This window comes from Sceloporus occidentalis, unplaced genomic scaffold (genome assembly GCF_023333645.1).
Source record: "Sceloporus occidentalis isolate IW3139 unplaced genomic scaffold, rSceOcc1.0.p SCAF_2, whole genome shotgun sequence".
Lineage (NCBI taxonomy): Eukaryota > Metazoa > Chordata > Lepidosauria > Squamata > Phrynosomatidae > Sceloporus > Sceloporus occidentalis.
In genome coordinates this window covers 136,669,381-136,693,453 of record NW_028316982.1, presented here as the reverse complement: position 1 = coordinate 136,693,453, position 24,073 = coordinate 136,669,381, and the positions used below count along the sequence as shown (strand labels likewise).

The window sequence follows — 24,073 nt, the reverse complement described above, 5'->3', positions numbered from 1 at the left end:
TCTAGAACATTGTTCATAGAATCACAATGACAAACAGGCTACTGTGTCATGTACAGCTGGATAATATAAAAAATATAAAAGGTGTCCACTTTGGGGACACAGTTTGGGTTTTTTTTTAAATATTTACTTTTGCAATATGCTACAAAACAAGAGTTTGTCTCACAGTCTGCATTGTACCACATCTCTCAGAGGTATCACCAGAGTCCCTTGTGGCAGTGCACAGTGTCCAGCTGAATTCAATAGTCTTTCCAAACTTGGTATTTGCCAAATGTATGCTCACTTATCTCAGTTCTTATGCTTGTGAACAGGTAACATAATCATCATTTGAGAAAGTTAACAGTTGTAGGAATAATGTATGCCACCATTGCTGTAAAGATAGCTAATCTTGCTACATTAGATTTTTATTGTGCTTGGAAGCAAATAGTTAGGCAGTGCAATTGAGTTACTTTCTTTTGGTGAGCTGTAACATTACATAATTATTGGTGGAGAAGAGCATTATATCCCAAACTGTCAAACTGATGACCATACAAAGAATTGTTTGTGTAAGGTCATTGTCTGCATAGACATCATATTTTACTTTTCTACATTTAATTTACAGCCATCAGTGGCTTTGTGGAATATAATAACAGGTATGTCATCTTTGATTTGTGGATGGGGCATACTTTTAGTCTATACAATATTTCATTCCTAATTTTGAAACTTTCTTTTTCAGAATGGTTCAGTGACTAATGGAACATCTTTGGAAAGCCCACAAGCTGATGCAACACCTGATTTACTGGCACCTTGCACTGGAGCAGTGCCACCCCCACCTCCACCTCCATTACCAGCTTCCTTTACTAATGGTTCAGGAAAACCTCCTCTTTCTGGTGTCCCTCCTCCTCCTCCTCCTCCACTACCAACATTGGCTGGGGTGCAACACTCTCCTCCTCCTCATGTGCTACCTTTTGGATTGAAGCCCAAAAAAGAATTTAGGCCCGAGGTTACTATGAAAAGATTCAATTGGTCAAAGGTAAAATAAGAATGAAAGTTATCTTATGCATAAAGGGCTCTACTTAGTCCTGAATTCTAAGGCACTGTTAAGATGCTGACTTTAGTAAAATGGCACTTAATAACTCTATAAACCTGCCATTCTCATGATGTTTTCTGCATGCAAGTTGAACAAGTAGGGTGACAGAATGCATCCTTGCTTGGCTCGTTTGTCAGTTGGGAACCAATCAATATCTCCAAATTCTGTTCTAACTGTAGCCTCTTGTCCTGAGTACAGATTTCTCCTCAGGACTATCAGGTGTAGTGGAACTCCCATGTCTTTTCATGATCTATGCAGTCAAAGGCTTTGTTATAGTCTGTAAAGCACAAGCTGATTTTCTTTTTGGCATTCCCTCATGTGCTCCATTAACACAGTATGTTTGTAATGTGGTCTCTAGTGCTTCTACCTTTCCTGAACCCTGCTTGAACCTCTGGGATTTGTCTCTCCATATATGGCTGGAGTCAGTGCTGCAGAAATTTGAGCATAATTTGGTTGTGTGGGAGATTAATTTGAGCATAATTTGGTTGTGTGCTATGGTTCTGTAATTACCATAGTCTTTTATGTCTCCTTTTTGGTGGGTACTAAATATATCCACCAGTCTGTTGGCCACCATTTTGTTTTCTGTATTTGTTCATATACTAGTTAGTACTAGAGATGCTTTTGTCTGTGTATTTGTTTATTTATTTATGCATGCCCAATAGACAGCACAAAAACTTTGTAGGAAACTTACGTACCACAGATCACCTACATTTGGTGTATAGATACCATTTGTGATGTATAACTCATTTCTTGTCATTTCCATAGATGAGTCTTTTATTAATAGCTCATTTGTTATGCTTATACTTTGATGAGTAGTGTTGAGCTGTTTTTGAAAATGTTTCATTTTTGTTAACTGCTGTCAAGTCAACTTTAACTTACAGCAACTCTATGAATGAGAGACCGCCAAGTCACTCTGTTAAAAACAACCTTGCTCAAGTCTTGCAAATGGAGGGCTGTGGTTCCTTGATTGAGTATCCACCTATAGTGCAGCCTTCCTCTTTTTCTACTGCCTTCTACCCTAGCAAGTATTATTGTCTTTTCTAGTGAGTCATGTCTTCTCATGATATGGCCTAAATACTAGTCTCAGTTTGGTCATCTAGGGAAACTTCAGGCTTGCTTTGCTCTAGAATCTATCCATTTATATTTTCGGCAATCCATGGTATCCACAAACTTTCAAATGAGTGTTTTTTAAGATAAAAGTGTTCTTATCTGTATTTTTTCACTATCCAGTATTCACAACCATGTACAGAAATCAGAAATACAATGGCATGGACAATCTTGACTTGGTATTCAATGATATAGCTTTACACTTGTGGATTCTGCCTATTTTCTTCATAGCTGCCCTTCCAAGCCCTATTTGTTTTGTGATTTTTTGAGTGTACTGTCCATTCTGATTAACAACTGAACCAAAGTTTAGGAGATTTTTTTTACTGTTTTTGATTATTTCAATGTCTTCTTTGACTACTTTAAAGTTATGTAAATCATTTATACTTATTTTTCTTAGAGTTCAATTGTAAGCCTGCCTTTGCACTTTTTTTCTTGACTTTCTTCAGTAGTCATTCCAAGTCTTCCCTGTTTTCTACTAGTAGTATGGTATTACCTTCCTATATTTATTTGTTGATGTTCCTTCCCCCAGTTTTCACATCTCCTTCTTGAGGCTCTAATTCAATTTTGTGCATAATATATTCAGCATACAACGTAAATACATAGGGAGATAAAATGCAGCCTTGCCTGACCCTCTTGTTAACTGGAACATATTATGTTTCTCCATATTCTGTCTTCTTGTCTTGAGTACAGGATACACCCCAGGATAATAAAATGTTTTGGTAGACACATTTCTTTAAGAATGATGCATACTTTTTCATGGTCTACACAATCAAATACTTTGCTATGATCTATAAAGTTCTGGCTGATTTTATTTTGAAATTGTTTGGTGTGCTCCATTACTCCATTTATAGTATGATCCCTAATGTTAGTTCCTTTCCTGGACCCAGCCTGGACAGCTGGCATTTCTTGCTTCATATATGATAAAAAGTCTTTGTTGAAGTATTTTTAGAATCATCTTTGCTTACCTGGAAAGTTAATGGAATGGTCCAGTGGTTTCTGCAGTCCCAGATGTCTCTTTTCTTGGGGATTGAAATGTATAGTGAACGTTTCCAATCTGTGGGCCATTATTTTGTTTTTCATATTTGCTAATTTGACAGACTTTAGTAAGAATTTGAGTGGATTCTATCTCTGCTACTTGAAACAGCTCTATTGATACTCCATCTCTTCCTAGTCATTTATTTTCTCCCAAGTGTTTCAAGTGCAGCTTCCACTTCACTTTCTAAAATGGTTCTTCCAATGGTTCTTGCTTAAATGAATCTGTGATCCTTTCATCTTTTTAATTCAGTTATTCAGTTTATTGTTTTCCATTGATTTTTTTATTCTTTCTTGGTCATGCAGTGTGTTCTTTTGCTCGGCACATAACATCCCTCTTTTGGTTTAAATTTCCCTTTGATTTCTCTGATATTGTAGAAGAGCTCTTTTGTTCTACTTTTTTATCCAATGGTGGCATGGCCATGTGCACATGCCGCCACTGGGGACAACAGAACTTGAGAATCTGCGAATTTTGGCATCCGCTGGGGGATGGCTCTGGAACAGTTTCCCTGCGGATACCAAGGGCCGACTGTACTGTACAAATCTGGGTCAGCTTATACAAGGGTCGATGCAGTATCTCTGTCTGTTAAGGTGCCACTGCCCTCCAAGCAGACTTCTGGCTTGCTCAAAAACATGGTGATGACTCTTTGCTGTTTCCCGGCCATGATGGGGAGAGCAAAGGAGGCTGATGCTTCCTTTAGGCTCTCCCTGAATTAACTAGGCTCTTGCCATAGTCCATCAAGGGTGAACCTGGAAAAATCACTAACCCCCTCCACTCCCTACTCTTTGAAGGATTTGAATAAGACATTTGTTTATATTTGTCAGCTTCTCTGGGTTAAAATCGGGCACAGGTATCCCATTAAAGTTAAAGGCTGTAATCATTGATAGCCTTTGTTACATGCCCTTAAATTTTAATCTCAATTTATCAAAATCTGTAATTTTATTCCCAAACCCCACCCTTGATTTATACATGAGGTTGACTTATAGATGAGCATACATAGTATTATGGTAATAATAATCTTTACATTAGCCTTAATCCGACTGTTTTTGTGTGTGCTGTATTATTGTTGCATTTTATATTGTATATAAAATTTATATTGCCATGTTATAAAGTGCTAATTAAAGTGGTCTTCCATGGGCCAGTGCTGGCCCCTAGCCATCAGCTTTTGGTCTCTGGCTACTTTCCAGGAAAGAAAGAAGCAATTGCAACTAATGGGCACAAATATGGTACTGGTCTCTGCCACACAAGGAAAAAAAATCATTTCTCCCACATCAGTAGCGCTATATATATATATATATATATATATATATGAGGAAAAATGTATTGTCACATAATCTCAAGATGTTAAAGAACTGGAAAAGTAAAGCAGAGAAAGAACATGGTTATGACACAGAATTGTTTGAAGGAGTGCCAGAGCTTTGAAAAATTATTTTTTTTGGAAGTCAGGTTCTAGAATCCCCAGCTAGCGTGGTCACTAGGAATTATGATCCAAATTTAGGGGAATTGTAGTCCAAAATAGTAATGTTGATAAACTTTGGGGAAGAGGGAGTGCTGAATCTATATAATGCAGTACTGATATATTCGGTTTTCATTCTGCATCCTAGTACATTCTGTCCCACTCATGTATATTATGTGGTCAGCTTACTGTAACCAGTAAGAATTCACTTATGTTATCCTTTAGAGAACCAACCAGTACAGAAGGGCTGGGGAAATTGTGGCCTTCCAGATGTTTGTGAAGTAACATTATCATTTGGCCCTTCTGTTGATGACAATTGCAAAGCAATTACATACAGAGGCCACAGACTCCCTAGCCCTATGTTATAGATTAGCCTTGAGCCAGAATCAAGTCTAAGCCGTGGTTAAGAACAGAGATTTTGTATTGTGTACATAACATTTACTGGTAAAATAAAATAAGACATTATGATATATTTACAGATTAGACCACAGGAAATGAATGAAAACTGCTTCTGGATATTGGCAAATGATGACAAATATGAGAATCCTGATCTCCTATGCAAGCTGGAGCTTACATTTTCTTGCCAAAAAAATGGTAGGTAACAATCTGAACAGTCATTGTATTGGAAAATTAGCCAAAGCAGCATCTTTACAAAGATCACAAATTGTTTAGTCCTCACCACACCCTGGTGTTGTTTTCCCTTTCTTTTTATATCCTCTCTCTATCTTTATAGTAGCAGAACTACTATAACACCCTCTTTCATTTGTTAGAATAATTCATTCAACTGTGGCCATGTTCTAGAAGAATTTCTTCCTGATGTTTTGCCAGCATCTGTGGCTGGCCTCTTCAGGGAATGCTTCCATGCATTCTCTGAAGAGAATGGATGTGGCTGTGAAAGTAAGGAAAAATGTGAAACAAATTCTATATTTGATAACCGCAGCAAGGATAACTTTCAAAGAGGTGGGAAGATAGTAACATTCCAGAAATTGATGAATGGTTAAATAAAGTGCTGGAGGTCATAGAAATTGATAATTTTATGATTCTGTTGAAATGTAGATCAGGAGGAGGAAACAAGATGTGATTTAGTTATAGATTATTGTAATAAAAGATGGGCAAAAATGAATCCATAATATGAGAAAAGTAATATACAACTCTGGGAATGCCAACATTAAGAGACTGGTCAAAAAAATACATAGACTTAAATATGCAATCCGGAAAAGGGAAATTGAGGAAATATGTATAAAAGTGATAAACGCCTAATATAAGACGTAATATAAAACGTATATAAGAGAACACATTCTTTGAAATGAAGAAAGAGATTAAAAGATAGTGAGATAAGGGTTGAGAGAAATACAAGGAGGAGGAAGAAAGAAGAGTGCTGTCTAAATTTGTAATGAAAATTCTTGAAACATTAGTGGAAATATGTGTGGGGGGATATGGAGGGTGGAGGGATAGAATATGTAACACAATTTTGTCAAAAATGTAGATGAGATTTGGTTGAAGATATTGTATATAAAATTATGTTAATACTAATACTAATAATAATAAAGTATTTAATGATACTTAAGCATTGAGAGATTTTGGTATGCACATGGGGGGGGGGGGGTTGGTGGTGGTCCTGTAACTAAACCCCAGTGGATACAAAGGCCCACTGTATCATTCAAAGGATGTTCAGAGGATGTCAGAGGATGAAATTAGATCTGCTTAACAGTGTATTCATTGTTTCTTAGTCCCACCAATAAAATAGAATACCTCTGAGAGATTCTGAGAATTAATGAGGAAATGGCTTCTGGACTGTGATGGTAGTTTTAAGATGTACTGCTGATACTTGAACATGATTTGGGATTTACTTTGGTAATTAGAGAGCAAACTTGGTTTACTTCTAAGGGTATATATCATATGTACACAATAGTACATACATGATGTATAGTCTGTTGTTCAGGATCATCAGTAAGGGACTATTAAAAGCCAAAGGACTTTATCCAAAGTTTGTCTAAGACTGATGAGAAATTATCTTTCCTTTTGTTTTCTTTAGACAGTATATATTGTCATTATGCACTAATTAGTAGATACCAGGCAGTTGCTAGGATGCCAGACAAACAGAATGGAGTAGCTTTAGATAAATAACAATTATAATAGCATGTAGATGCATCTTGATTAATCGACTCATATTGTGAATACATCACTATTGCTTTGAATGTGTAAGAAATACTATAAATAGTGTAGCCCAAGTCTGACATTTGGGAAGAAATTATGCAAAAGAGGGCTGGAGGAATAATTGGGTAATTTCTATCTCTTCCAATACTGTGAAAACTGAGTTCTAGGGCCACTATGAGTAGTTACTTGCTCATAGAATTCTAAAATTTCTTTGTTCTAAGTTTTGTAGTGCAGGGCTGACCTCTAGCCTCATATGCCGTTTGTGGGGGGCTCAGGAGGTCAGTTTTTTAAAATGCATCTCTACCACATTTTGGGGGAACCTGGGTCTAGTTAGATCCAGTAGAGGCATTTTTTGAGAAAAGAAAAGAAAGCAAAGTGACTTCTTAGCACTTTCTGCTATTAGAAAAGGTGTTCCTTGGGCCCAAAATGTCCCAGGAAGCCCCCCAAACATTATGATAACGTGCCCATATCCACAGAGGGTGTTTGGCAACAAAAACTGCTCCCCCCCCTGAAATGGGGGCAGTGGAGGGGACTGCAACATTCCAGGGACTTCTGAAAGTCTAGCAAGGCCTCCTACCCTTCCATGGTTGCCCACCATGGTCTATAGTGAGCTGGCTGTTGTGATTGATAGAAAAATGAGTCAGGAGGCTGTTCATTTATGTCCAAGTGTTAGTGACACAGCATGGGGAAAAAGTGCTTTTACAGTAGCAGGGTCACCCAGCAGCAATCAGTGCATATACCACTCATGGCACAGTCTATTGTTCAATATTGTAGGGTCTTTGTGTAGATTTCCTCATATTGTGTGTTATTTCCTTTGCGGGTTGGTAGTTTGCTTGGTTTCCTTAATAACAATTTGTGCTGGCACATTATATTTTGAAACAGAAGGACATTGTCAAACCTGATAACTCCATCTCCTTTTTTGCTATGGAGAGGAACAGCACCCCCCCTCCCGCGACTCATTCCCTAGGTTACAGTGGTGTGCCTGCGAAATGTTTTCATGCATTAGGACTCATGAATATGTTGACAAAGCAGTGTTGAGGTCATTATAATTTATTTCTAAAATAGTAATAACAAAAAGCCTACTAAATGCTTTTTATATGTTGAAGAAAGTTTCCACAAGTTTATTTTTGTATGGGCTGAATTCCAACACAAATAGGAAATGCATAAGACTATTAATATTGCTGTATTCTGACACAGTATTTTCTTACTTGACAGTAAAAAAAGATGAAGCTTTTGAAGAGAAGAAATCTGTTAAAAAGCGAATCAAAGAACTCAAAATTCTGGATCCAAAGACTGCCCAAAACCTTTGTAAGTAAATGTTTTATATTATTTAAAGTATTTGAGGACATTTGATAAATTTTTACTTATTAATCTTCATTCTTTGTTTCAGTTATCAGTACTATTTTTTGAACAGTAGTACAGTAGAGTCTCGATTATCTGACATAAACGGGCCGGCTGATAGTCGGATAACCGAATATGTCGGATAATCCAGACTGTCCCCAATGATGGCGCGCACGCACCCGCACCGCCATTGGGGACAAAAGTCCCTCGCCTCCCTTCCCTTCCTCCCTTCCTCCTTCCCTTCTTCATGGCTTCATTTTCCTCAGCCGAAAGGGAGTGCAGGCACTCCTTGCAGGCTGAGGAAAACTAAGCTGCTGCCATTATCCGACACCCCATGTTTCTTTGTGAGTGCGTGTCCTCATGGTTTCTATTATTCACGAGGTCAATGCCATTGTACACGCACTCCTCCTCCTCCCTCCTCCTGGGCTTTTTCCCTAGGGAGGGAAAAATCCCAGGAGGTAGAATCCAGGAAGGGTGCATGCATCCGTCCCACCCCTTTCCAGGACAGAGAGCTGCCTCTTTCTCCAAGCAGCTCTCTGTCTTGGGAAGGAGTTGGCAAAAAATACCCCACTGTCCTTTTCCAGGACAGGGAGCTGCCTGGGGAAAGACATCTCTCTTGCCTTGGGAAGGGGTTTGGGGAAAATAATGTCCCACCCTTTTCCAGGACAGGGAGCTACCTGGGGAAAGACAGCTCTCTTGCCTTTGGAAGGGGTTTGGGGAAAGTGAACGCGCCTTCCTTCCTGCTGTTCGAAGGCTTCAGAGGTCCTGGAGGTCCCTGAAGCCTTGGAAGAGAAGGAGGGAGCTGTGAATGTGTGTTCCCCTGCCCTTCCAGCGCTTTGGGAGATGTTTGAGGTTTGAGGTTTAGGAAGGGAGATGGGGGTGCGTATGCACGCACTGCTCTCATCCCCTGCTTTGTGAATTTTAACTTTTACAGGGGTCATGTGGCCCTAGCCCCCATGAAAGTTAAGAGTCTACTGTATTTTATAACAGAACACCAATTATCACAATAGACTGGCATTATGTAATAGTGAGAAAATTCATTAATTTAAGTACAAAGGCATTCAGATCTTGGTATCCTTGGTATAAAGCCAGTTTTATTGTCATGAATTGTGTCAGTGTGTCTTCCATACATGGATGATTATTCTTTGAGATTTATTTATTATCATTACAATTTTATCATTTTTAATCATGCTTTCTGTAATATTAATTATCTTCACCTGATATTTGGATTCTCACTCTCACGCTTTGATCCTTCTACTGGCACCTCCTGAACTAGGCATATTAGTGTTTTGATATGTCTCTTTTCTTCTTCAGTAGATGGCTTCAGTCACTTTCCTCCTTTACACGGCATCTTTAGCTGACTCCCACAATAGGCTTTTTCTGTCTATCTGAGAGATAAGCACCTCTTGAGGATATAGAATGGGGGAGTTGATATGAGTTTGTAAAGTACATTAGAAGTTTACATTCTTTTCTGAATACCATAAAGGCAAGGTCTAGTATGAATATTCTTGCCTTTCCCACCCTGCCCAGTTCTTTATTCCCCCACTCCCCCTTTTCTTTTTCAAACATTTAGGTTGCTGATATGCCACATACTTCAAGTGCCCTGGCAAATTTTGGTTGCTATAATTACACTCAGAAAGCACTATAGTAGGGATAGTTAAGTTGGAAAGGTACTAAGAAAAGCAGTAGTATATTACTTTGAACTTCACAAGCAGCAATACCTCTATTGGGCCAACTCCAAAGCATAAAAGTTTTTGAAACTTCACTGGCTTCTTCATCAGGCAAAGATGTTAAAAATCTTCCAGGAGAAAAATGGTGATGGTGTTAGATTCACAACCTTACATTCTGTAAATTAAGATGGTATTGAGAGATTTCAAATCAGGCAGAGGCAACTCCCCTTATTGGCCAAGTGGGGACCAGGGACAAAGAGCAATAGAAGAGGGATAATAAAATTTATACTCCATTAGCACAAAAAAGTAACTTCTTCTGAGATCCATTTGTCCTGTGCAAAGTAACTGCTCCTTTCTTAGGCAGAGAACACTGAAGTTCTCACAGAGTGTCTGAACTGTTATATCTAGAAAAGCGTTTTGCCAAATTGTAGTTTAATGAAAGAGTTTTACCTTTGTTAGAGGTAGAAAACCACAAAGAGTTATGTCCCAGTCCGTTATTTCCCTCTTGTTTAGGATGCTCCTATTGCTGCTAAATTTGGTACCTTGAAATCCAGGAAAATATCTCTTTGGGGTTTCCTTTGCTTTTGAGTTGGCCCAATAAAGGTATTGATACTTCTGGATTTTGTTGTATTTTGATGTTCTGAATATATATTTTGCAAACTGGTACCACTGATAGACTGGATGTGTGCTTTTTTTCTCTTTAGCTATCTTTCTGGGTTCTTTTCGGGTACCTTATGAAGAAATAAAAACAATGATTCTGGAAATAGATGAAGCCCAGCTTTCGGAATCCATGGTTCAGGTACCGTAAATAAGTAATGATTTTATTTATTTATTTATGAGATTTATAGCCCTCCTTTCACCCAAAATGTATTTCAATGTGGCTTACAATAATTTGAAAAGATAAAACTAAAACATTAACTACAAAAGTTAAAAATAATTAAACAATACTAATATTAAAACCTAGATTAAAACCATCATAATTCAAACATTTAAAAAGTAAAAATTATTGAAACAGCACACTACACTACATAAGTACAATTCACCCACCAAACACCTGCCTAAATAAAAATGTCTTCAGTTGCTGGCAAAAAGAGAGAAGGGAGGAGGCTGACCTGATTTATGGAAGGGAGTTTTACAGTCTGGGAGCAGCCACAGAAAAGGCTCTCTCCCGAGTCCTCATATATTTCGAATCCTCACATCCATATGTGCCTGCGAAGATGGTGGGACTGAGAGAAGCTCTCCCCTGCTTATCTTAACACTTGGGTTGGCTTGTGTAGGGAGATACAGTCCTTCAGATAGTTTGCAACCATGCCACTTAGGTCTTTAAAGGTCAAAAACAGCACCTTGAATTGTTCCCAGAAACAGAATGGTAGCCAATGAAACTGTTTCAATGGGGGAATCACATGATCCCAGCCTCAGTCAGCAGCCTGGCTGCACCATTTTGGACCTGCTGAAGTTTCTGAACAGTTTCCAAAGGCAGAGTGCATTACACTAGTCCAAATGGGACATAATCATAGCATGTATCACTGTAGCCATATCCATCTTCTCAAGGAATGGGCTCAGCTGGTGCACTAGTTTTAACTGCAGATGCACTCCTGGCCAAAGCTGAAACCTAGACATCCAGGCTCAGATCTGAATCCAGGAGAACACCCAAGCTGTGAACTTGTGATTTCAGGGGGAGTGTAACCCCATTCAACACAGGCTGAATCCCTATTCCCTGACCTGTCTTACAACTGACTTACTGGATTAAGTTTCAGTTTGTTCATCCTTATCCAGTCCATTACTGACATCGGACACTGGAGTCAGATGGAAAGGAGAGATAGAGCTGAATGTCATCATCATATTGGTGACACTGAATTCCAAAACTCAGATGACCTCATCCAGTTTCATCTTTCCTAGACTATACAATTAATTTGTAATGAACACTAACTAAATTTGAATTAAACAAATGTAAATATAACAATTATTCATTTACAAAGTAATTTATAATTTATTGAAAGAATATGTAATTTGTAGATTGATGAGCCCACATGCTTCTTGGGATTACATGTGCCTATAACAGCCAGTTTCTAAATTCTTCTTTCATGTGCATGGGTATTTATTTTTTTGTTGCACTTTGAAACAATATCCTACAGGAATGTGATCTGCTTAAAGAAAACTGCAGCCTCTTGTTCTGTCTAACTCCAAGCAATGAAAAGGGCAGTTTTTATCAATTTTAAATACGTTTCAGATGTTTACAGGAGTAAAAACAAATTATGACAAAAATATTAACTGGAAATAAAATTATATATACAAATAAATGCCTTTTAGCATACATTGAGTAGAACAGAGGGTCGACTAAGATCTCTAACTATATTTGAAATAATATACAACAATAATCTTAAATAATACAAGAGAATAAATTTCAAAATTATATTGATTAATACAAGAAGCAAAATTTGGCAAATCTAAAGAAATAGGACCTGCTGGAAATCAGATTTTGGGATAAAACTAATTGAAAATGAATAGAATTCAATTTGTGAAACCTTATTTTATAAATCAATATTGGGGCAAATTAGAGAGAACATGATGAAAATTAGCCACAAATGATACTATTACCTACTTATATTGCATAGGATTAATAGGAGGAACAAAATTATGCTGGAGAGGATGTATACAGTTAGGAGATTGGAATCATATGTGGCTAATGTCCAAAGATACAAAAATTTTGAGAAGAGGTCTTAATATGTATAAGATATATAATGGGTGAAAAGGTCAACTTCAAGATGGCATTACTTCTTATTTCTTAATTTGAAAATGAAAATGAAAATTTACCAAATAAAGATCTTATATTATTTTTGGTTTGTGTTGCCAGGATGGAGATAGTCAAAAGTATGGAAAAACATGGAGAATAATTAGTTAAATGGAATATGGACCATAGCTTTATCTGAAAAATTAACATGTAAAGTAAGATTAGACAGAGAAGAAATAAAATAGCATTCATTCAAGGCCATATGAAAACAATTCATTAGTTACATGTATTAGAGTGATAGCAGATTCAAACTATCTTTAGATCAAATGAGATTCTGGATAAATGACTATTGGAAGATAGGAATAACATTAATGGAAACAGATAATTAATTGAGGTAATTTTTAAGTGAAAGGATTGGCAGGAATGTGTTGACAGGGAGTTGGCCCTCTGCATTTGTGGGTTTCATTCACAGTTTTGATGATTTGTGGGTCTGTAGCTGTGTTACAAACTTTAGCTTAGCCTCTCCTCCTCGCATTCTGTTATCCTTCTCAAAGAGCCTCAGCCAGATTTAAAACCGCTTTCCAGCCGATTGATTCCCTCATCCCACTGTTGTTTATTCCAGTTATTCTCCTCTCAATCTCATGTCTTTCCCAAAGAGCCATCCAGGTTTTAGATTACTTTCCAGCCCATTGATCTCCTCACCATACTATTTTCTACAGTTCAGAAATAATGAAATATTTGGCTCCTGAATTAATTAAATGACAGTTGCCTCTTAGTACAGTAGATATCAGTTATCAGATATTTAACTTCTCAATGGTCCAAAACATACTGCAGAAATACCGTATTTTCCGGCATATAAGACGACTGGGCGTATAAGACGACCCCCAACTTTTCCAGTTAAAGTACAGAGTTTGGGATATACTCACCGTATAAGACTACCCCTCTTCCAACGCACACCAAATAAAAATTAAAAAAACATCAGATTTTATTTCAATGTAATTTTAATTCAAATGACATGCAGGTACTTAGCAGGAAACCTTGTTGTATACAAAGCCTGCTTGGATAGGTCAGCATACTCTGCCTGCCCAGCCTTTCCTGTCTCCAAGACTATCAGAGCGGTAGCTGATTTCATACGATCGTCACATATGGTGGGGATGTGGCCGCAGCCGTTTTTGAACTCCCCCCACCATATGCAGCAACCGCAGATTCGCCAGTCCAGCTCAGACGTTTCAGCACCTGTCCTATAAGATGACACCCGGTGTATAAGACGACCCCCCCCAACTTTTGAGAAGATTTTCCTGGGTTAAAAAGTAGTCTTATACACCAGAAAATACAGTAATCCAGTTTGAGACTGTTTTAACTGGCCTGGCTCAATGGTAGGGAATTCTGAGAATTGTAGTTTTGTGAGACATTTAGCTTTCTCTGCCAGAGAGCTCTGGTGACACAATAAAAACTGCAATACCCAGGATTCCCTAGCTCTGAGTTAGGGCAGTTAAAGCGGTCTCAAACTGGATCATTTCTGCAGTGTGTTTCAGACCAATGATTAAAACATGATTTTCTTTACTATCTATTATTTTGGCACTCTTTCTTGGTTATTTTGTGAGACTGAATTGAATTTTATTCTTCTGCTTGTGTTGATTGTACAAAATTTTCAGAAAAAAATGTGAATGAAATGAAATAAAATGTCCAATAATTTGTCTTCCTATGGTATGTAGAATTTAATAAAGCATCTTCCAGAACAAAAACAACTCAATGAATTGTCTAAACTGAAGAGTGAATATAATAGTTTGTCTGAACCAGAGCAGTTTGCTATTGTGGTAAGTAGCAGTTTTCCTTTCAATTCTATTTGATAATTTTATGTTCTTATTGATTGCATTTTTGAACACTTGTAGAAAATTTGCATCTTCTATGGGTGGCTTATCACACTACACTATTATAGCACTGTATTGCACTTTATCTGACATGGCAACATCCTGTGAAATTCTGGGGTTTGTAGTTCAATGATACCCAAGAATTGTCTGGTTGAAAACTCTAAATAGCCCTCCCTAAACAAACTCCAGAGTTCCATAGGAGGTTGCCATGACAGTTAAAGTGGAATATAGTGCTATAACAGTAGAGTTTCTTGTCTAATTTTTTTCGCTCTTCAAAAATTGACAAGGCAAGGATATGTGACCTGGAATCTTAACACTGGGTTTAGTACTGCTAGGGTTCTCCCTAAGTCTTTCCTTGCTCTGACCTAGGATATCAGTTCTTCCTTCAACTGGCACAAATCTTCTTAAACCACCTTTTTCTGTATCACACTATGTTTACTTCCAAAATTTGTCTTCATCGTAGTTTTTTTTCTCCTCCAGTTCCTTTTCAAAAATATATAAATAAAATTTATTCCTCTTTATTCCTCACCTAAATTTTATTCCTCTTTCCTGTTGTTTTCTGGACCATGGATCCAATGCCAATGTGCAACTTTTCAAAAACTGCAAACAAAAAGGGAGTTCGGCATGAGTGCATTCACAGACATAAAAGAAAACAAATTATGTAACTGTTAGAAGAATCTTTTAGTGTCAGTGTCGATAGAGAATGGGAGCACATTTTGTAACTTAATTCCTTTTTTAAAAAAAAATGTACGTCATTTATATCAATTAATGGAATTGCTGGGACAGTAGAATCAGAGTGAGTTATTCATCTCCAAAGTAAAGTCCTTCCCATCTTAAATCATGGAGTACCGTATTTTCTGGCGTATAAGGCAACTGGGCGTATAAGACGACCCCAAGTCGCATGCAGGCAGCGTCCCTGGCCTACTATAGGCCGAATTAAGGAGGTCTCGCACCCACACGCGCCGGCTTGAGGGGCCTCTGTTTAGGCCTGGAAGGCGGGTACTGCAGCCGGGCTCTCTCTTGCCGCCATTGCTGGAAAAGGCAGAGGAGAAGCAGCTCCAGAGCCAGTTGGGCCGAGGGAAAGAGCTGGCCCCATATGCCTCGCCGCCGCCACCACCGCCCGGGTTACTCCGCTCCTCCAGTGGCTTCTGCAGCTCCAGCAGCCTCTGCAGCGTGCCGGACTTCTGACACGCTGCGGGAGCCGCAGAAGCCGCTGGAGGAACAGAGTATCCTGGGTGGCAGCGGCAACGGCGAGGCATAAGGGGACGACTAATTCCCTTGGCTTGACCGACTCTGGAGCCGCTTCTCCACCGCCTTTTCTAGCAATAAGGCATAAGAGGCAGAGAGAGAGAGCCCAGCAGAGGTGCCTGCTGAGACAGGAACCCGCAAGGACCCCGGAGACAGAGACGTGGCTACACCATTCACCTGTCTTTGTGGTCACAACTTGGCGTATAAGACGGGTAAAAAGTCGTCATATACGCTGGAAAATACGGGTGTTTAAAAATGTCTTTTGCAGACATTCTGTTTGTCAAATTCAATATCAGGAGCTGAATGTAAAAAATGATGAAACTTATTTCAAAAATGTGTCAGCAAATGTTCACATTGAGTCATTAGCCACACAAGATGGAATCTTTAATCTTGAAGGTCTCCTCCATTGCATTTACGGTATTTGATTTAAGAGCTTTTCTTCTAGAAATAGAAATCCCTATCCAGGAGTAAGAGCAAATCAGCCAATTAAGTTGAAGTGTCACATAAACTGGTCAAGCCATTTACTATTGTAGAAGATACCATTTGATTGATTGCTAAAAATATGATGAAAAGAGCATGAATTTTATCAAATGTAGTTTCCTCTCAAACATTAGTAAGTCTAGATTATCTGCAAGGAGTATTACCTCAATCCAGGATTAGAAATGTCACCACTGTCCATGTTTTTGATAGTTAGAAATATTCTGAAAAGAGCATGGATTTGTATCAAACTTGTTTGCTTCTGATGAGACACTGTTCTGTTTGGTAGGGACCTCTGATTAAGGCAATGTGCAATAGCAAAAATTGTGATGACTTCTCAGTGTTTAGCATCTATTTATTAACCATTTAAATCCCAATTAGCCCAGTTTTCAATCAGAGGTATAATAAGATCAGATGTTCCATATGGTACAGACACTGAAATGTGAATGCAGCCTCCTTTATTATTAATTTTTCCTTACTGAATAAGCCTGGCAGGTTGAATACATATTTTTCATAGTTAACATATTCAGGAGCAGGAAGACAGTGTAAAATTCTAGCTGATAGTCCTACATGACATCTTCTCCATCACAACAAAAGCACTTCTTAGCTGCTGCATCTCTCTCTCCCCCAACAAAGCCAAACTGAATGTTTCAACCATCTTATCCCCAGACATAAAATGAACCATAATATGTCAAACTCTCAAGCACTTCATAGAAAAACATTTCCCAGAGGAGCATACTCAACATTTTTTTCTAAGAATGTGCTCATCATTGATCTGAAGCATACCAACAGGCCTGTGATTATCACATGTTCTCTATAGAGAATCTGAACACAATTAAAGAGAAACAGCATCCAATAGAATAGTTCCCTTCCAAATGTCATGTAACTAAAGTATGTTGTCATGCTGTCCAGAACTGATGTTGCAAGGAATTGGCACAGCTGGTGCACACATCTTAACTGTTCAAGGCACTCTTGTCCACCACTGAGATCTTTTAGACTCAGGCCTGAATCCAAGAGTACAACTAAACTATGAACCTGTGTCTAAAGATGGAGTGTAAACCCATCCAGTACAGGCTAAATCTCTATTCCCTGTTTTGCCTTTCAGTTGATCAGGACCCCCTCTGCTTGTTTGGATTAAATTTCAGTTTGTTTGCCCTCATCAAGTCCATTACTAATGTCAAGCAACAGTTTAGAACGAAGAGAGCCTCCTTTTATTTAGGTGAAAACCAGTAGTAGACCTGGGTATCATCCACATACGTACCTTATATTGGATGTCTCCATCACATCACATCAGATGGTTACCCTTACTATATATCTCCAGTGTCTGATTCTCTTTGAGAGTCCATAGAAAGCAGAATGCTCTGTCTGAAGAAATTAGTCTTGCTTGGTGTCCATTCTGAATACAGATTTTAATTGCACTTCTTTTTGAAATGGATCTTTGCTGCTTATATTAACTATCATTTCTAGCTTGGTTCTGGTTTTAGTTGCTTTTAATTGGAGTGTTTTATTTTTATTGTTCAGCACTTTGAGTATTTTATTGAAACATTGCATAAACATGACTTAGAACAGCAGGACTTTATTACTTTTAAAAATATATTTAAATGGTTCTTATTTTTAGATCCTGATGTCTTAAATGTACTGTACCTCTGAGAGTTAGTAAAAATTGCTCTTGAAGAATATGTCTCATATCTGTATGTGTGTGTGTGTGTGTGTGTGGGCAATATGTGATTTCCAGGGTGTATAATCTCAAACTGGGTGTTTTTTTTTTTGGGGGGGGGGGGGAGCATGCCCAGCATCTCAAGAAAAAAAAATAAGTTTAAAAGTTTTTGCTCTACATCCCAAAAAGAGCAGTAAACTGCTAAACGCACTGATATTGTTCAGTTGACTAATTTAATACCTTCAGTTACCAGTCTAAAGGTCTGGTACACAGTGACATTAACTTGTTAACCAAGGAGAAACTATAGTTATACAACCATTTAAAAGTGTCTATCAGTCAATTGAAATAGAATTATGCACATCTGCTTGGGCCACACATTTTTTGGGCAAATGCCTCTTGAGCAGTTAACCAACTCGAAAAATGGTCCCTGACCTGGCAAGTTGCCCACCCTTGCACTAGATTCTTTGGACTACTTTGCCCAAAGTTCTTTGCGATTTCTGCGAATCACACAAATTGATTATTATGCGCCTGCGCAGTTAGCTTCGGAAACTTCTGTAATCACTAGGGAAGACTTTTTGGCGGTAGCTCTGCCCACCCTCTATATAAACCCCTTGTTTTCCCACTCTTTCCCAGTTCCTTTCATCCACCACGCTAGCAGCTTAGAAGGGACTTTGCTCATTGGAATTACTCATTGGAATTTAAAATTTTGACCATGGATTGCTTGACCATTCTTAAGGATTTCGGTCTTAGGGTTTTTTGCTGATCGATTGATCTCGGACAGTCTTGACTTTGATTTTTCCTACCAGACTAAAAGACCCCTTAGCAACGGTTGGGTTGGCCTCACAGTAAACAATACGTTACATGCGGAGGCAAAATTCCTGGTGAAGACCCACACAATATGTGTCTCATATGTATTGTGCCCACTGTAAGGCCATGACCCTGCAAGCCCGAAAGAACAGGGGCACGAGGCTTAAGGGAGCCCTCTACCAACAGGCCTTGCAGCCTCCCCTTGCCGAATGGGCAACAGTTTCTTGGCAATCTGGTTCGTATAAGCCTAAAGACAAGAAGAAGCCCAAGGAGAAGTTCTCTAAGGACAAACATCCAAAGGAGAGATTTACAAGGTCTGATAAATCGGACTGAGAACAAGGTTCAGATGAATCCAAGGTTAAGAAGCCCTCAAAACGTAAGCATTTGGAGGACAAAGACTCTCCTTTGAGACTGGAGAAATCTGCTTAGTATTCTTTGTCTAAAAAGGCTTGCTCTTCTTCTCCGCACTCCCACGGGACCAACAAGTCCGAGAAGAAACCCCCCCCCCTGCAGCCCTTGGGGCTGTCCCTGAACAGGCATCCACCCCAACTATCGTACAGCCTGTCCAAACAACAACTGTTCAGGTGCCATGTTCCCCAGGAGACTCACCCCTCATCATTCAAATGGACCTGGGATCTGAATCAGAGGATGAAATCTGGGAGTCAGACCTTCTGATCTTGACACTGAACCTGGACCATGTTGCTTCCACCCAAGCTGCCTTGGATTGACTCTCTTTGTCTCCCAGATCTCGAGATCGAGTAACTCTTAATACCGAGCGTCAGGATATCATATATCCTCGTACCGACCCTCACTTTTCCAGGAATGCTATCTTCTGTCACTATCTGGATGTAGTCTTTGATGAGGAGACTAATCTATATTATATGCCCGTCGATCCTGAATGTTTTCGTTATGGGATGGCTCGTTGGAGATCTCCATCCCCTGCACCCACCCAAACGCATTGGCTTCCCTCTACTTCTCGGGCCCTTGTTACCCAGGCCCAAGTCATCAGAGCCACTACCTCGACTCCTCCACCTATTCCTGTTCGTTGTTAATCTTTGAAGGACAAAACCCTTCCTAGAATGCCAGAGGATTCTCCCAGATCTTCTTGATTATCATTTACGGACTCGGAATCCATCAGGCTGGCTCACCACAGACATTGATTGTCCATGACCCTGCCTCCCCGACTGACAACATGAAGTCTTTTGAGCAGGTGGTCAGGATAGCTAACACCCTGAATGTCGACATCAACAATATGGACCAGAATGCTTTAGACCCAAAGATCAAAGGGTATGCGGAAAGGTTGCAACTCCTCCTTCCATTGGATTGCTGCCATCTATTGAAAAGATAGCACAATGCTCATGGACTTCTGCCACCATCACATTGACTTCCAGGAAGATTGAAAGCCTCTATCTGAGTACACCCTCTTCTTCCACATGGCTGTTTGAACACCCTAAGCCCAACTCTGCAATTGTCGAAGATGCCCAACTCTCCTTTACACCTAAGACCTTGACCACTCTGACGGACAAGGAAAGCAAAAAGGTTGATGGTTTGGCAAGAAAATTCTACTTGGCCTCTATCTTGAACCTTGAGGTGGCTAATTACTCCACCTCCATGGGCGCATGCCAGCAGCATATCATGGAGCAGATGCATCCATTGTTGGATGACTTACCCAATGACAAAAAGCCCTTGGCATTAGCTCTACAGACTGAAGCCCATGCCTTAGGGGCCCAACAGATTAGTTCAGCCTGTCATTCTGCTGATTGCACTGCTAAGGTGCTGTTTGCCCTCTGTAGGCATGCTTGGCTTAGATCCTCGGATGTCACATCTCAAGCCCACGCAAGCATAGAAGACCTACCTTTTGATCACTCTGGCCTCTTTAACAAGGAGGCAGACGAGAAGTCAAACTTGAGCTATGAAAATGAGAACTGCTGTGCCTAAGCATGATATGTCTTCTTCATCCTACCAGCCCATCTCACGCTGGCATTTTGGGGATCAGTGCCAGCAACCCGCTCAGCCTCAGTACCGACAAGGGTTCCACAGGAAAAAGGCAAACCAGGGCAAGAAGAGGTTGTAAAATGCAGCAGCGCATTCCATCTCCTTCACCCGATTTGGTATCAGATTGTCACCCTCGTGTGTCCTTGACATTGTCTGTAGGCGCTATGCCCTCGATTTTGATGAGCTCCCATTGACTGGAGCCTTAATCTCTAATCCCCTCAATGAAGTGCGCACACTTTTGCAGAAAGGGGTCATTGAGCCCTTACCCCCTTCTCGAACTTGGAATTCATTGTCTCGAAGAGAGATGGTGGTCTTTGGCCAATTTTGGACTTGTGCCAGTTAATTCCTGTATAATTTATTGACGCTTCCACATGGTAACCCTTACCTCTGTCTTGCCCTTGTTATAGAAAGACCATCTTAAAGATGCCTAGTTCCATATCGACAGCCAACGAAATAACAAATTTCTTGCGTTAGCTGTCGACTCCAACATCTTCCAGTTCAAAGTGCTACTCTTTGGGCTGTCACTACATACATAGTCTTCACGAAGTGCATGGCTCCTGTGGTGGCTTCTCCACCAGCAGGGCATCACAGTATTCCCGTATTTAGCTGATTGGCTCTTTGTTCTGCCATCCCAAGAGCGATTGTCCAGGGATGTCGAATTCAACTTATTCCTCCTGGAGTCCCTTGTTCTGATGGTCAACAAGCAGAAATTAAATCTGGTTCCTGCAAGGTAGATCAAGTTTATCAGGGCCATCCATGATTCCAAGAGGTCCATCGTCTATTTCCCTTCAGACAGATTCTTGGCCTTTACCAGAACTATTTGAGACTGTCTAGTTTACAGAAAAATCATGGTGTACACAGTCCAAGTAGCCCTTGGACACATGGCCTCCACTACCTACGTCACCCCATGGGCAAGACCACAGGTCAGACCCTTTCAGGCTTGGTTCCTCTCAGTCTTTGATCCCATGATGGACCATCCCATGGCTCACGGTACAGAGACCCATAGTCAAGACACTGCTGATGGCTCGATCCAAAAATGTTTGTGTGGGAATGCCTCCCCCCCGCAACCTCAGGTCACCCTAACCACAGATGCCTCTATGGAAGGATGGGGTGCCTATGCTTTGGACTTCACAGTCAGGGACAAGTGGTCCCCCTTCAACCTTCCATCTCTGTTCCTACCCCGGCTCTGAATCTGACCTTGGATGCCAAGTGCCACCTCGATGCCCATCGAGCCCTAGCCTTTAATGTGGACAGGACTTCAGGTTTGAGACATTCTGAGAGACTGTGTGCTTCTTGGAACCAAGAATGGGATTCCCTGTTTCTGAACAAAGGTTCTCCAAGTGAGTGACTGCTATCGTCTACCTTTGCTGCGAATTGTCGGGGAAGATGCCTCCAGCTTGGATTCGGTAGCGATAACCTCCAACTTTTTGACTGGGGTCGCTTGGAGGATGTCAGCAAGGCTGCGGTGTGGTCACAGCCATTGACTTTCATTAAGCACTACAGGCTGGACACCAGTCAGATGGGATGCAATCTTGGAAGGCAGTGTTGCTTTCTGGGTTGTATTAAAGGTTTGTTCTGTTGCATGATTTATATGCTTTCAAAACTAATACAGGACTAAACAAATGTAACAACGATCTTGAAGGTTCTTTATTGTTGTTAGTAAAATACAACTTGTTTGAACTTTAAAACTGGTGTCATAACACTCCCTCTTCCACTGACTGAAGCTTGTCAGTCTAACCCATTTGTGTGATTCGCAGGGACCACAAAGAAGGAGGACAGGTTGTTTACCTGTAACTTTAGTTCTTCGAGTGGTTATCTGCAAATTCAAATAAATCTCGCCTATCCTCCCCTGAGTCATGTCCTGCTCACTTTATTCCTTTCTATGGCTGCTATGCAGTGAACTTTATGGAACTCGGAAAGTGCGGGAAGACGAGGGGCTTATATAGAGGGTGGGCGGAGTTACCATCAAAAAGTCTTCCCTAGTGATTCCAGAAGTTTCCGAAGGTATAACTGCGCAGGCACAGAAAAACCCATTTGTATGAATTCACAGATGACCACTTAAAGAACTACAGTTACAGGTAAGCAACCTGTGCTTCCTTACCTTTAGGTAGTGGGGGCTCAGGAGAGTTGTGAGAACCATACATTTCCTATCTCTGATACATGATAGTGTGTTCAGCACAAAACATATTGACTGAGAATATATGAAGAGTGAAATGGTACACATTGTTTATGCTTTGAAGCCTTGGGGACGATTATATTATTACAAGGTGAGTACTGTGATGTCTGCTGTTGGAATCCAATCTTATAAGAATCCACACAGAGCCCAATCTTCATGTAGGAGCAGTAAGTTTATTCATCCTTAGGCTACTGAGCACAGCCAGTCCCAGGAGAGTGAGATGAGGAAGAGAGAACAATCAATCCCTCTCCAACCCTCTTAATAGTATATATACACTACAGCTGATATCACTAAGGGCTGTGTCTTAAAGGTACCTTACATCACAAGTACATTAGATTCCATAGGGAGGTATCACTTTCCCTAAACACTGTTTTCTGTTTATTTAAGCTCTGAGAATAGGATAACATGAAAAAGCAAGCATAATCTAGAGTTACAGTTCTTTAAAATGTGGTTTAATAGTAGACTTTATTAGATATTTGTTGTTATTTAAAGATTTTACTGCTTAGATTATTCATCATTTCAAATGGTGCCTGAGAGTAAAGGCTGTTCAACTGCCAAATAAATAAATAGTAAACTGTCCACTGTTGGTTATAACTGTCTATTAGTGGCTAATGCACAATTTAACTTTTACTAAGGATGCATCTACACTGTAGAAATAGTTTACTTTGACACCACTTTAAGTGCTGTAGCGCCATATTGTATAATTTTTGGAGTTGTAGTATTACAAGGTTTTTAGCTTTGTCATCAAGCTACAAGTCCCAGGATTTTGTAGGATGGAGCCATGGCAGTTAAAGTGGTGCCAGACTGCATTATTTCTCAATGCACCCTAACTTTAGGTTAAACTTCTCATATGGCAGTACTTTCATCTCACTATGTTAATACACTTGGCCCTCCATATTCTATCTGCGAATGTGGAAAAACTACAAATAACTCCCCCCTATGGAAGCCAGTTAAAGGGAAGGGTGGTTGGGGGAAGAGGACCAGGTGTGCACACTTCTCTTCCCCCTCCCCACCGTCCAGTCCCTTCAACTGGCTCCCCACCCCTTTCCCGGATGGGTTCCTGGGGAAGGCAGTGATCTGACCGGGAAAAGGGCAGGGTTGGCATGTGAATCCTTCCCAGCTTCTCCCTCCTGGGTCCTCCCCCCCCCCCCGGGACCCAGCCTTGACCTTGTGGATAATCAAAGCTGTGAATGTGGAGGGCTGAGTATACATCACAGTTAGTTTGTAGAGGATAACAGCTTCTGAACTGTATTCATTTGCTTGCACAATTGTTCCTTGTTC

At 40.0% G+C, this 24,073-nt stretch overlaps 1 protein-coding gene across 1 annotated transcript in view; it reads left to right on the top strand.

Moving 5' to 3' along the window:
* The window catches only part of DIAPH3 (diaphanous related formin 3), a 123,474-nt gene that overhangs the window by 28,858 nt on the left and 70,543 nt on the right, over positions 1 to 24,073 (top strand). Inside the window, exons 16-20 of the mRNA XM_089507954.1 lie at positions 713 to 1,009; positions 5,142 to 5,256; positions 8,035 to 8,127; positions 10,535 to 10,629; positions 14,277 to 14,378. Coding sequence (XP_089364080.1) covers positions 713 to 1,009; positions 5,142 to 5,256; positions 8,035 to 8,127; positions 10,535 to 10,629; positions 14,277 to 14,378 — 702 coding nt within the window. The remainder of the gene's footprint in view (positions 1 to 712; positions 1,010 to 5,141; positions 5,257 to 8,034; positions 8,128 to 10,534; positions 10,630 to 14,276; positions 14,379 to 24,073) is intronic.